General features: G+C 30.8%; 1 protein-coding gene across 1 annotated transcript; it reads right to left on the bottom strand.

The window, feature by feature from the left end:
- Positions 1-2,181: 2,181 nt before the first annotated feature.
- Positions 2,182-3,090, bottom strand: LOC114187626 (neurofilament light polypeptide-like). Its single transcript, XM_028075921.1, has one exon. The coding sequence runs from the start codon at positions 3,016-3,018 to the stop codon at positions 2,299-2,301; it is 720 nt and encodes a 239-aa protein (XP_027931722.1). The 5' UTR covers positions 3,019-3,090; the 3' UTR covers positions 2,182-2,298.
- Between the last annotated feature and the right edge of the window lie 11,394 nt (positions 3,091-14,484).

The following is a 14,484-nucleotide window of genomic DNA, read 5'->3' as shown; positions in this document are numbered from 1 at the left end:
AATCCCTGATTTGGCTATTAATATCATAAATCCTTTTCAACCATTATATACTTGGAAAGCTTGAGAAGCCTCCAATGGAAGCTCAACCATAGTTTCTAAATCATAAAAAAAAAAAAAAAAATCTCACCACTTGTAGGTTAGACAGTGATACAAGTGCTGAGTGGCTGTATTTGTAGTTTCAATAACTATTTAGTTAAACCATGCCATCTTGCAATGACCCACTTGCTTTTACATTCAAATAAATTTCTTCTTTTGGTTCATGATAGAGTCAAATTAATGAAACTAGAACCTTCAATTCAAATAGTTTTCTGAGTAATACCACAGAAATAAATATGCAGATGCTCTTCTTCAGACGCATGGCAGCTGAGTGAGTGTTGCTGATATTTGCAATAAATGTCAGAAACGATTTCAGCCTCAAAATGTTACCTATTTGTGTGATTTACATTACTGACATGGCGTTCAAGGTGTTCATGGATTCTTCTAAACATAGACAGTTCCACGCATGCAAAATTTATAAAAATATTTAATTAAATTTTAAATATATGATGAGGTATTTTTATTTGAGGTTTTATTAAATTTTGTCAGTATTTTTAAATGTTTAAAAGTTTGTATTTTTTAACTGAGTTTTTTGCTATTTATTTTTTGGCTAAATATGTTTTTGGTATTTAAGTTTCAATGAAAATTGAAATTAGTTAATCTTTGAAATTTTAGACCAATTTAGTTCTTCATTTTTAGAAATGTGTTAGTTTAGTACTTTCGATCAAATTTTATTAAATTTATTTGATGTTTCAAACACGTTTCTCAACTAGTATTGAAGCGGGAATATATCAAACAGTATAAACGACTCAAATGTTATCTAAAACGCATTTAAAACGTTAAACAAACTTAACAAAATTATGTTAAAATGACTAAATTCGAGTATTTCTAAAATTGAAAGACTAAATTGAACTAAAATTTTGAAGAGAAATTAATTTTAGTTTTCACTAAAAGTCCAAAATAAAAACATATTTAACTCTTTATTCTTTTTATTATTTTGATAATGTGACATGTATTTTGTTTATTTCTTTCTATATATATATATATATATATATATATATATATATATATATATATATGGAGAGAGACTAAAATACATTTATTTAATCATGTGGAAACAAATATGTCATCCCCATTTAATGCGGGTCATGTGTACTTGGAACCACAATTAGCCAAGGAAAATCATAAATATGATTATGTTTAGATACAAAGCTTTATATTTTTTTATGAAAAAAATCTTAAAAACATTTATTTTTAAATTCAAGTAGACCTAGTGTAATGTGGGAATTCTCATTTATGGTAAGCATAAAAATATCTCATTTGTGGTTGATTAGACTGTATGTTCCTAGCTTGTATTCCATTAAAAACTCAATAATTAATTTTCTGATAAGAAATTATTAATTGCAGACAAGACTATAATTAGAAAAAAATAATAATTTAACTTTGAATTCATAAAGTATCAATTGTTTTGGAAACTAAAATTTCAAAACATTAATACTTGTTTTATGAATGAATTACCGTAATAGAGCTCAAAGAAAAAAAAATGTATTCCACCGTTGAACTCACAGAAATACTAACTCATAATTAGGATACTTTTTAAAAAAATATCCATTGGAAAAAAAATTATTATTTGTATATAAAAGGCCAAGGTTGAACTATTATAAAAAAACAAGATGTAATATATATATATATATATATATATATATATATATATATATATATATATATAACTCAAAAATAATAAATGTAGTTGATTTTAAATCAAGATTATTTTATTAACAATTTTAACAAAAGTTTCAAAATTTACAAACACGACCCCACAACTTCAACTATGAATATACAAGGAAGAAAAGCAGAGAAACAATTTAGTATTGAGATCTTCATTATGTAAGGGAATATATATGAATAAGAAGTCCCAAAATACTAACCCAATTGAAAAGATTTTTTTTTTTTTATAAAAGAAAAATAATTAGTTGGATCCTCCTGAAAATGAAGATTGAAGTTGAAGTGTTGAAAAAAGAAAATAACCAAACGAAGCATATATGCTTGTATTCCACAAAATCTTACATTGTTTTCTCATTCATAATTACAATTCTATAGTGTTACTCTAAAGTGCACTTTTCATCCTACAACATCTAAATTCTGCATGAAGTACAACTATTATACTAGAGAAGTAATTTAGAGACCTAGAAATTCTAAACAAAAAATACAAATCCTAAAAAGGGTAAAAGAGGAATATCATATGATTGTTCCTAATCAAATTCAAACCATGAGTAATTGTCTTTGAGCTTCAATCCTCAAATCTTCCTTCATCTTTCTAATGAAATCATCAAACTTTTTGTTCAACTCCTCAGTGCTCAACACCCAATTTACTTCTTCTTCTACAACCTCTTCCTCTTCAACACTTTCACCAATTTCTGATTCCTTTTCTTCATCTTCACCTCCACTTTCTGCATTTGCTTCTTCCTCTTCTCTCAAAGCCGATTCACTATTCTTTTTCCCTTCTTCTTCACCTTCCAAAACCATGTTCTGTTCACCTTCTTCAACCGAAAACTTGATTTCTATCGCATGTTCTGCTTCTACCTTCTTCTGTCCTTCAAGTTCATGATGAGTTTTCTCCACCAACATTATTGGCTCATTAGCCTCAACATCTGAGTATGAAGATCGTGATGATCCACCTTCAAGATACTTATCAGAAACACTGGTGGAGCCAGATAAAGATTTTGTTATGCCAACAAACACAAGGAGGCCATTGCACAGTAGAAACATGCAGTTCTTGTCTATGGTGTGAGTAAATAGTTGCAAAGAAAATGTAGAGAAGTAGAGGTTGAAGCGGTAGAGGAAAGCAAGCAAGGAAGATGGAGAAATGAAGAAAGAAAACACAGACAATGAGACTAACAATTGGATAAGCTTGATTACACAGTCATGGAGTTTTTTGCTTTGAATCAAAGATTTTATTTTGAGGGACTTAACTTGATCCATACCTTCCAATCTGAGCAAGAATGGAAGTGGAAGTGATGAGAGTTTGTGGTTGTTATGAGAAGGGAATGTTGGTTTCTGAAGCCATGAAGGGATGAACTCTTTATATAATGGTTGAGACCAGGGAATAGGTACATCACTGTAGTGTTTTTTTTTTTTTTTAATTTCCAAGAATGCCCTTGGTTGGGAAATTATTATAAAGCAGATGGCATAAATTGGATGTTATCCTAAGTCCCAAACTTACCTGCTATTCAGGGTTTTTGAAATAAATGCTGATAAGGACATGGCCAATTCTGAAGTTACTATTTGTCACATAAACAGGCAAATGGTTGTTCATGATCACTAGTTTTGAGCTCGACATGTCAAAATGGCTTCCATGTGGGATTTGAAGATAAAATTGATCCATAAATCTATTTTCTTAAAATTTTGAGTTAAGAGTGGCGTCAATATTTTATGTGTAAACTGAACTTATATTTAATGAGTAATTTCTTTCAAAAATCTCAACGGTGATACTAGAGTCAAAACTACGCGTGTTGTAATTTAACTTTATCTTTAGTCGAATTAATCTCATGTTTATATTTACTAATAAACCTATTATAAATGTTAGCAAATGTATCTGATTATATAAGATCGATGGATGGGCAGAAAGGTGAAAATATATATCTACCAAACGAATTGTTTGAAGGATGAAGAGTTGCATGTTGAAGGTGAAGAATCTGTTAATGGATTTTGCTTAGGAAGTAATCCAAGTGACACTGCTAATTTGGTTGGTTTTGTTATAACAAGAGAGGCTTTAGATGTAAGCTACTATAATAATAACAAAATCATATATGCTACTACCTTTTCTGCAAGTCTTATCATCATTATGTTGAATTTTGGCAGCAACGAAACTACTTATTTCTCAACTCACTCTGTTGTCAGTTGTCACACTTTTACATCGTGCCAATTGTTGTGCCTCATCATCTTATTTGTTGTCCATCGTACCTAACCAAACTTCAACCAAGATAAACGTATTCTTATTTTATTTTATTTTATATTGATGTATTAATTTTTATTTTTTTCATGACTAATTTAATTTATAATATAATATTAGAATTTATCTTTATGCTGAGTTTATCATATCATTTATTATTAAATTACCTATAAAAAATTAATTTTATATTAAAAATATTTTTTTTCATAAATCAAACAATACCTATAAATATTAAGTTGAAATTTTTACATTAATTATAAATGAAATCGTTGAACAATATATAATAAAAATAAAAATTTATGCTAAAGTAGATTTTAAGTTTAATTCAATTTTATAAAATTAACGTGTAAATTTTAAGTTTAATTCAATTTTATAAGATTAATGTGTAATGTAAGTTGTTCATATACATTTAATAAATCTCCTATCGTTTAAGAGTCGATGTCAAGTTTAATTTAAATACTCATTCTTTTTTAAGGTTCCATAAACAACAACAAAATTCCATGTTCCAAAATAAAAAACAATACCTTGGGACACCACATAATGACAACTAATTTTGAAAACGATTATATCATCTTCCAACACATTTAATTTGAGCATTAATTAATTTTATTTTGAACAATTATTTAATAATGATTAAGTAAACTAAAATATGTTTCATATTGTTTATGAAAGAAGGTTGAAGATGATTTATTAAAAACAAAATCATAAGAGTTTAACAATGTCTCAACTAGTATATTAAAATGATAGTCAAAAGTTAAACTTGATTCTATAATTTTTATTTAATATACAATTATTTTAAACAATTTCTACTTTTGTTTTCATATACAAAACGTGACAAGAGATTCCCGTTATAGAATGAAGCACTCAATTGGTAATAGAACTAGAAGTTGTTTGTTTTAGCTTCTAACAACTCAAGACAAAACTTGGCTTTGAAGGAAAAACTTTCTCCTCTCATCGAACATGTTGCAGTTTGGTCAATCATCAAATCTGGATTCATAGAAAAACATCCAACAATATAATTATTTTAATTATTAAATGAGTTTAAAAATGGGCCAACTGGGCATAAAGACTCATATTTTTTAAAAGTATTACAATAAAATATGTTATTTTTAAATAAACTTAAAAATGTATTTGATGTAAGAAGTTGTCTCGATAATTATACATTTATATATTGTGATAGACTATTTATTTGGCGAAAAAAATCAATATTTGATTTGATTTTATAATAAAACTCTTCAGCTTAACTAACTGCCAACTAATTTAGTGAGATAAGAGTATGTGAACGATGCTTTTTTTTTTTAATATTTAATTAAATTTTAATATTTTAAAAACTCTAATGATTGAAATATTTCTATAAAAATCTTTCCTTTAATTATATAGTCTTAGAAATAAAGTCACTAACACGATGAATACCTAGAAATAGCTTTTTTAAATATTATAGCATTTTTTTTAAATCTCATCAGAATATTATTTTCGAATACCATGTCAATGACTTGTTGGTCCATAACAATATGGAAGCATTATTATTATATTACAAATTTCTATTCTCAAACATAAATTTATAAAATCTTAAATCAAGAAAATTTTGTTTTTAAAGAAAATGGGAAAATCAATGTCTCCGAAAAAAAACCAATCAGTTTTTTTTTTTTGTGTTTTTATCAATTATTAGAAAAAACAACTACTAAATATTTGACACACTGATTATCCGAAAAAAAGAAACAGTTAAACCGGATTTCACCGGTCAACTGTAATATACCGGATCGAACCGGTAAAGCCTAGACCGAAACGAACAAAACCGCTGCTCCGAACAGCCACGGATTTGGGGGTTGGGCTCTGCAAAACCCTTCCAGTTTGCATCAACATTAGGAAACCATCAACCCCGTGCCGCCGATCCGATAGAGCTTCTCAAGTACGCTGTCGCCGCCGCTATCACCGGAGCCTCCGCCGCTGCCGGTTACGCCATCTTCGGTTTTATTGTCGTTACTAGCTATGTCGCTCTTCTTAGTAAGTTTCAGTAGCCGTTTTGTCATCACTCGCCCTTCTTAGAAAGTTTATGTGTGAATGTTTATTAAATTTTTGAAGTGCTTAAGTTATGCACTGAGTTGGACCATGAATTTCTCAGTAAGGGTGTATTTATATGAGAAAAAAAAAAAGGAGAAGATAAAATAAATTTAAGTTCATAAGTTAGTTTGCAGGAAAAATTTAGTGTATTTTGCCTTCTTAATTTCTTTATAAGTATTTATGAAGAAGTTTATCTACTGAAAACCTTGGTGTTCCTATGGAATCAAGTTGATCTGTAAATGATTAGAAGTAGAGGACTAGGCAGCACATAGTTGGTCTTGATCCTAAGGATTTTGGAGAGAAAAAATGTAATTTAGAGTGCTTAAGCATTGTATATTGTTTTGATCTGCTAGATTGCATTTCAAGCTACCCCTTTGCTGTATTGAATTAGAGAATTATCCTTAATTTGGATGATTGAAATAAGCTTTAACTAACTCCCTGTTGTTAGATTAGGATCTCTCATCTTCAATGTCTGTATATTATTTTAGTTTTCTGTTGCATTCTACCTCTTGATGATCTGATATGTTGCGATTGCTTCTTTAGCTTCTATTTTGGTAGGTCCCAACATTAGTGTAGAGTGACATGTTGGTCTATACTTTCTGCATAAATTTTAAGGTTTGCTGTACGCAAAAGCAATGACAAGTTGATTCCCTGAGCTATATGTATTGGGTTGTTCTACTCCTTTAAATAAATGATTAGTCCTCTTGTCTTACCGCAATCCTTTTCTCTTTCCTTGGAGTGTTGTTATATGAAAGGATGGATGAATTTGGCCATTGGGATGGCTTCTATATTATTATTTTCTTTTCTGGTGGGAAATGGCCCTGGTCATGGATGAGTACGATGTTCTTTTTAATTTATATTCTTCTACTGTAGTTCTATAAAGACACCACAATACAATGCTGGGGTTCCACCTAGGAAACGGTAATCGTGTAAGTATTGGCTACAACAAATACATTGTGATATGATAAGTCAATCAAAGGTTTCAGATAAGTCATTGTTAGCCCCCATTTTTTCATCCATAGGAAAATTAACCAGTTCAAAATAGTAAGTATGAGACATTTGTGATTTCCAATTTTTTTCTTGGAGGTAGGGAAGACAATTTTAGGCTATATTGAAGAGAAATAGAGCTTCCAGGCTCCCATAAGAACTAAGATGAAGAGTAGATCAAATGAAAAGTAGTTGATTAAAAGAGAAAAATCCAAGAAAACTTTTGGTAAAAAAGAGAAGTCTCTCTTAATGGTTTGCTAAGGTTGTTCTTCAGATTGGCTTTGGTTGATATATGTAGACAACTCCGCCTAATACGTCAAGGTTTGGTTGTTGCTGTTGAGGACAGAGAGAGAGAGAGAGAAGAGGTTAATGTATGTATATGTGGATAACATTTTGCTGTAACCTCTATGAATTTAAGAAAAATAGTCTGGTAATTTCTGGGAGTGTTATTTGTGTACTATATAGCCATCCAAGACAAGCCCTCCATTCTGTCCTCACATATACTTGATACACAGGCACAATGCAGGGTACACAAAATTTTATAGGGTTTAGGTACATTTAAGCGGTACATTTCATTGATCTGTGTTTTGTTGTTTAGCTAATTCTCTTTGTATGCTACCTTAGTTCATGTAATTTCTTTTGCTTTATTGTTGACTGCATACTGACTTTTGTATGTAACATTGTTGTGCCCAAAAAATCAGGTGCGTGCAAAGTTTGTCTTCTGTTATTTTTGGTATGACATATGTTTTGTTTATTAATCCACCTTTGTTTCAACGGTTTGCTCTTCTCGCTTCAATTTAGAGTTATACTGAACCGTACAAAGACAAGCTTCTTCCAGATTTACTTTATCAGGAGCAACATGTGTTTACACTTGTTCTTAATCTCATTATAAAATTGACTTCGACTGTATAAGTTACGTCATGCCATTTAAGTTTTTTCTACAGAAAGATGATAGATCTAGTGAATAAGTAATGCTATTTATAATGTCATATTCATATTTTTTCAGTAACAACTTTCTCTGTACAGTTATGCCACTCAAGTTTTTAACTGGTTGGCTTGTGCATATTTGTTAGAGTCTGTGGATGATGCTGAATATTTTATAGTTTTATTTGATATGTAAAGCGAGATACAGACTGACAGATATTTAATAGACTGGGTGCTGATGCTTCTTGGAACATCTAGCTCACTTTTATGAAACGTCGAGTATACTGATGAACAACTTAAGGGAATCTGATCTTGCTTCCCCATTTACTGAACGAATACATAGTATTCATATTATGAATATTCATGTGTGTTTGCTTTTGTATCAGGATGTATATAGAATAAAGGGAATAATAGTAGTTACTAATTAAAGGGATACCATGGGTCAGACCAATCATATCTATAAATAGGACTAAACTAGAGTAGAGGGAACGATGTTCATTTTATAGATTTAGCTTTAGCTCTTTGTGAAAGGAGAAATTCTCTGCTAAAGGGAAACCCTTGGAGGTGAGAGTATTCTCCTATTTCTTGTTCTTTTCATTCTATTCAATAAAATTCTTTCTTTTCTTTCTGATTTCAACTTTTGGTTCCTAACGTTTTGTAAAATTCTGCAGTTTCTAGACCCTGTTTTAGATAGGTTGGATACCAAACATGTCATAAAATATAGGTTGAATACAGGATAGGAAACATTTCAGAATAGGTTTGATTTGATGCTCATGATATCTGTCTTCTGGTCCATGGTTGTGTGAGTATTGAGACCCCTTTGACCAGGAATTTGGTTTGATGAAACAATAATTTATAATCTATTAAGTTTACAATAACAAAGGGATAAAGGTTTGATTGTTTTAAATATATAAGTTTGAATGATGTTGAGATTAATCTTGACTTTTTTCACTCCAATTGCTCTGTCCTTCTTATCAATTATATTCTTTATCTTAGTCAAGTTGTCAAACTCAAGAGTTGAGTTCAGTAAACTCTTGAGAGCTCTGTAAACTCGTTCGTAGAGTCAACTCATAAATTTGGAAGAATTTAATTTTCATGAAAAAAATTATAAATAACATTAATTCAAATATTACAATAAAATAATTAAGCAAAATAGTTAAAGATAAGTTCATTAGAATACAAGTTCAATTCAAAGTACTTTAAATATATAAGCACTTTAGGAGCATTGTTACTTCTATTTTTAGTAAATGGGATACACTTCTCGGTTAAATTTGATTCATTCCCAGATATACTTTAAATTGATTGCTAATTTCAGTTTTGAACTACAACATTAAAAAAACATATTATACAATTATCAAATAACTAAAAATAATCCCTAATTCTTAATTAAAAAAATGAAATTAAAAAACCTAATTAATTAAAAAAGCCTAATATGTAATATAATATATAATACCTTTCTTAAAAGTTGCATCACACCACCTAACGAATAAAAATCTCTTAATCCTTTTCTCCAAACCATTGTGGTGCAACAACTAACCAACAAAAAGACCCACCTTTTTGGAATACAAAACAAGACTCGCGACACTTAGCTGGAGAAGAACAAAATGGAGACGACCTCGGCATGAACGACCGTGCGGCGAGCAAACAATCGCGCGATGAGCGACGACACGGTGAACAAGCAGTGGCGTAACAAGTGGCAAGCGACGGTGACACAGTAAAGAGACAATCGCGGTGAAATCCTACTCTAATCAAGACGAGTTTTTTTCTTTTTTCTTTTTCCGTGTCGTACAACAAACGACTATGGTTGTTGTCGTTTTGAATTTAAAATATTTCTCCTTTGAACTCCCCAACTTGATTGCAAACTTGTCGGGCAAGTTGACCGAAATCTTTCCCGATTTTGTCGAGTTTACATTGAAAGCGAGTTTGTTAGTTAATTCTGAAGTTATGTGTAGAAACGTAATCTTGTACGAGTTAACTTGCGAATTTGATAATGATAATTTTAATGTTCTTGAAAATATTCTTAATTGTAATTTTATTCTCATATTTATAGGATTAGAATCTAAAGACGCAGACTCTTTACATTAAAAACAAGACTTCTTAAACCAACTAAAGTTGTATATCTATAGTTGGTATATGTCAAAGATTAGGAGATTTGATTGAATCTAAACACTAAATCAGATGTCTCTAATATCTAGTGTTGAAGTATGATGATTGATTAAGTCATCAAAGAAATAAAAGCAAATTAAATAACCAACACATAAAACAAGAACATAATATTGAATCAAGTACAATATAACAAGTTCAGAAGAGTTACATCCAATTCCAAATAGAAAGAAATTAGATGCTCATAATGATTTTTGCAATAAGTGCAAAGAGCTACTTCTTTCTTGCCATAGTTCTCTTATATATTACAATAAGTACTTAATTACCTAGAACTGAACTACTATATCAGTTCTCAAAACTAGCATACAAATAAAAAAGGCATGCTTTGTTTTTATAGAAAAAATAGTTGACTGTTTAGCTCCAGATTTAGCGCTTAAGTTGTAGATGTTTCATTCTAGATATTTTCAAACCGTCTTTCTGAAAGCTTAAGCTGCACATTTTGAAATTGGGCTATTTTAGATATTTCCTTCTCATGAAGTTTTCCTTAATCGCCTTTATGGTACTCATCACCACCGATCAATTTTCTTCATTTTACATGAAAAAATAGCACAAACATATCAATTTCTACTTTTTATAACTTCTTTACTCCTCAATCTATAATTAAAGGTAAAAGAGGTTATTTTACTAAGATTTATGTTAAAATTATGCAAGACAAAGACCAGTTTCTAAATGATATATAATTTTACTAAAACTTAATATTTATCGGTGAAACTTTACGAAAGTTAGTATTATGCTTAGTGAAGACCTTGAATGTTTTATGCATGGACTTGATCTTTGGTGTGGGGGGAAGGAAACTGGATTCTAATGCATTAATGAGTAATAATTTTGCTTGAATCTCAAGTATAAGATGAAGAACTCACAGTCAAACTAGTAATTCATATTATGGACGAGGGTTGTCTAGTTCTGAAATCACGTCACATTCTCTGTTCATATCCATCATGGCTGCTACCGTGCTTAGAAATGTTGGGGTTTTCCTGCAAGTAGCAAGCGCAATGCATAAATGCATTGTTCCTCAAATTGCGTTGTGCAGGGTTGTTGGGGAGAAACAAAGGGTTCAAGATGAAAACCCTTTTTCGGGAACCCAGTTGCATTGCATGTCAAAACTTGGATTGAACTCTAAAATTGGGGTCTTTCTTCCTTTACCTCAAAAATGTCTTCTACACCTCCAAAAAATTTTAAATCTCAAAAATACTCATTGACCATTTAATTAAAGTCACGCACATCATATCTCCAAAATTATTTTCGGATGTCGACTTTCAGTGAAGAATACTTCCGAAAGTCAAAATATATTACCGAAAGTTGACTTTCAGAAATCAAAAATATATATTACCGGAAGTCGACTTCCGATAATGTTATTTTTGTGGGTGTAGATGGTCAAAGTTAAAAGGGTATTTTAGATAATTTTGTAAAATTTGGGGTGCTAAATAAATTGTTGGAGGTGCATGGAGAAACAGCCCTAAAATTATACTGATGAACTAGACTATGTTCTAATTTGGGTTAACCAAACGAAATTGAATTAGTTTGAATCGCTTAAACCATCTAAATGGTTGAAATTATTATTAAAGAACTTCTAATTCTAAAGCATATTTTCCAACTCATGTTATAATAATTCAGTTAAATGCAAGCACTTTCGTTTAAGAACAATTCAGTTGTTTAAAAGGTGTGACTTTTATTCTTTACATCACTTGTAGTTTGGATTTTTGCCAGACTTTATATGGAGACCTGTCTGGTCTAATAATTAAGTTCACAGGTAAAAGTTACTTTTCATTATTTAATTTAATCTTTTTAATCTTACTGGTGTTGCATTTTTCATTTTTGTTTCTTATGAACATAATCATTACTATGGGGGAAAATGCAGAAGCATTTTTGTAGTAAAAAGCTTCTGTTAAATCTTTCCAAATGATTCGGCATAATGCAAGAACAAAGGCAGGGTGGCCCCTTGTGGAGAAATTGATCACTGAACTAGATAAAAAAAAATTGTACTGCCTCGAGAACAGGTAATGAAAATGATTATTTTCATTGCAAGTTGAGGAGTCTCATTAAATATTATAAGTTCTGTTTCCTTAAATAATTAAGAATCAAATGCTATCATTGACTAAAAAAATTATGATTATGTTAAAATCTAATTCACATATATAAAAATTAAATGAAGTATAATTTCAAAAACTAATTACCGAGCAATTTAACGATAGGAGTGGTTATCAAATGAACTGAAAATAAAAAACAGTAAATACCATGTTCTTAAATGGGATTGGGTCAGATTTCACACTTTCGTTCTAATACCAATACTGGATTAAAATATATTGTTTCACAATTACGAGGGAGTTATTCATGAGAAGTGGAATTCATCAACATGAACCACTTTTAATAAATTTTAGTCTATCATGGACAAGGGTGAGAAAAAAAAATCACAATTTTCAAATCCATCCATAAACTATCCAAATTCATATTATTTTTAAGAGATAAATATAGTTTTAGCATGTGAACTTGAACACAAAATTGAAATTTGTTTCTATTTCAAATTTTGAAATAGCGTTAAATTTTTTTTAACATGTTAAACACATTTTATGATGGTATTTGAGTTGTTTATACAATTTTAACGCATTTCAACTCAAATAGAATAAGCCAAAAAAAATTAATGTCATTATATTAAAGAATTAAATCCATTTAAAGTTTGAAAACAAAAATGTATAACAGTTTGTGACATGGATTAATTTCAATTTTGCGTCCAAGTGTTGGAATTAAAAACATATTTAACTCTATTTTTAAATTCAGTTAAATGGATTTATCTCAAATCCAATATCATATTTAAAATTTTAAGTACAATTTATTTAATTGGATTTTATATAGATTGGATATCTTTCTGGATTTAAAAAATTCAAAATCTAAGGTCCGTCTACGTCATTTCAAGTTACAACTATTGGGTTAGACCCAAGTAAGGTAAAATTAAGTTAGGCTCATGCAAGGTCAGGTCGACTTGACCTAGATTAGTTTAGGCACAAGTTGAGCGAAATATGTTTAGGTTCAGGTAGAGTAAAGGCAACTCAGGCTCAGGTAGAGCCGAGTTAACCCAAGCCTAGGTTGAGCTAAGTTGGTTTGGCTCTAGGTCGAGCCAAGTTGGGGTGATTCCATATTTAGTCAAGTTAGAGCGGGTCCAAGTTCATAAAATCAAAGTTAACTAATGTTTATTCATGTTGGGCCTCACGATCATGACAAGAGAGGCCTCCTCCATTTAGACCAAGTTTGGCACCACCTAATCAAGACAAGGTTGGGCTTAGCTCGGTCAAGGTTGAGTTGAACCAAACTCGTGTCCAACTCAATAACAATGAACCAAGTCAAGTTAAGTCGGTCTAGGCACATGTCTGATTGAGTTGGATCGAGCCCAAATTTAGTCGGTTCTACATGTGCCCCAGTCAACCCGAGTCAAAATTGCCTAAAGTCAAGTAGATTCAACTTAGGCACAACTTGAGTCAAGTTGACCTAGGACTAGGTTTAGACAAATTGGTCTGGTCCTTTGTCGAGCGAAGTTAGCCTATGCCCAGATTGAGTCAAGTTGGCTTGGTTCCTAGTTGAGCTAAGTTTGCTTAGTCTCTAATCGAGTCGATTTGACCTAAACTCAAGTCAAACTGAGATATTCATGTCCCAAGTTGAGGCGAGACAGGTTGAATCCAAGTCAAGGAGAGTCGACCCCTACTTGGATCATATCGAGTTGTCCTAAACTCAGGTCGAGTTGAGTTGGCCAAAGCTTGCGATCAAGGTGAGTCATTTGAGGCTCATGTCTAACTGATTCAACCCAAGTTAAGTTGAGTCAGCCTAGACCTAGGTAAAGGTGAGTCAACCCCTACTTAGATCAAGCCAACTCGTCTTAAGCTAAAGTTGAGCTGAGTCAACTAGGACTTAGGGTCAAGATAAATCGATTTAAGGGCCAAGTTGGTATAGGCACAAGTTGATTTGGCTTAAACCTAGGTTGAGTCAAGTTGGCTTGTGTCTCGTTTGATTCGAGTCAACTCAAACCCATATCAAGTTTAATTTAGATTATATTCAGACACATTGGGTCCAGTCAGTTGTAGTCAAATTTAACATGTATTAGATCAAAAAGTTAGATATACCTCGCTTATATTTAATTGAGTTGGATAAATCCTACATCAAATCAATTAAATTACGTAAGATTCAATGTACTTGACTAAATGAATTTAACCTAAATTTAATATAATATAAATTATATTAGAATAATCCAAATTAATGTAATATAGTGAAAATAAATTTATATATTTATTTTATGTATTATGAAGTAGAAGATGAATGATGAATTTTGAAAAATTCAGATTACCAAAAGTGTTAGTAGAAAAATGCCCCTTATA

The sequence above is a fragment of the Vigna unguiculata genome, chromosome 6, assembly GCF_004118075.2.
Source record: "Vigna unguiculata cultivar IT97K-499-35 chromosome 6, ASM411807v1, whole genome shotgun sequence".
Lineage (NCBI taxonomy): Eukaryota > Viridiplantae > Streptophyta > Magnoliopsida > Fabales > Fabaceae > Vigna > Vigna unguiculata.
This window is presented reverse-complemented; position numbering and strand designations above follow the sequence as displayed.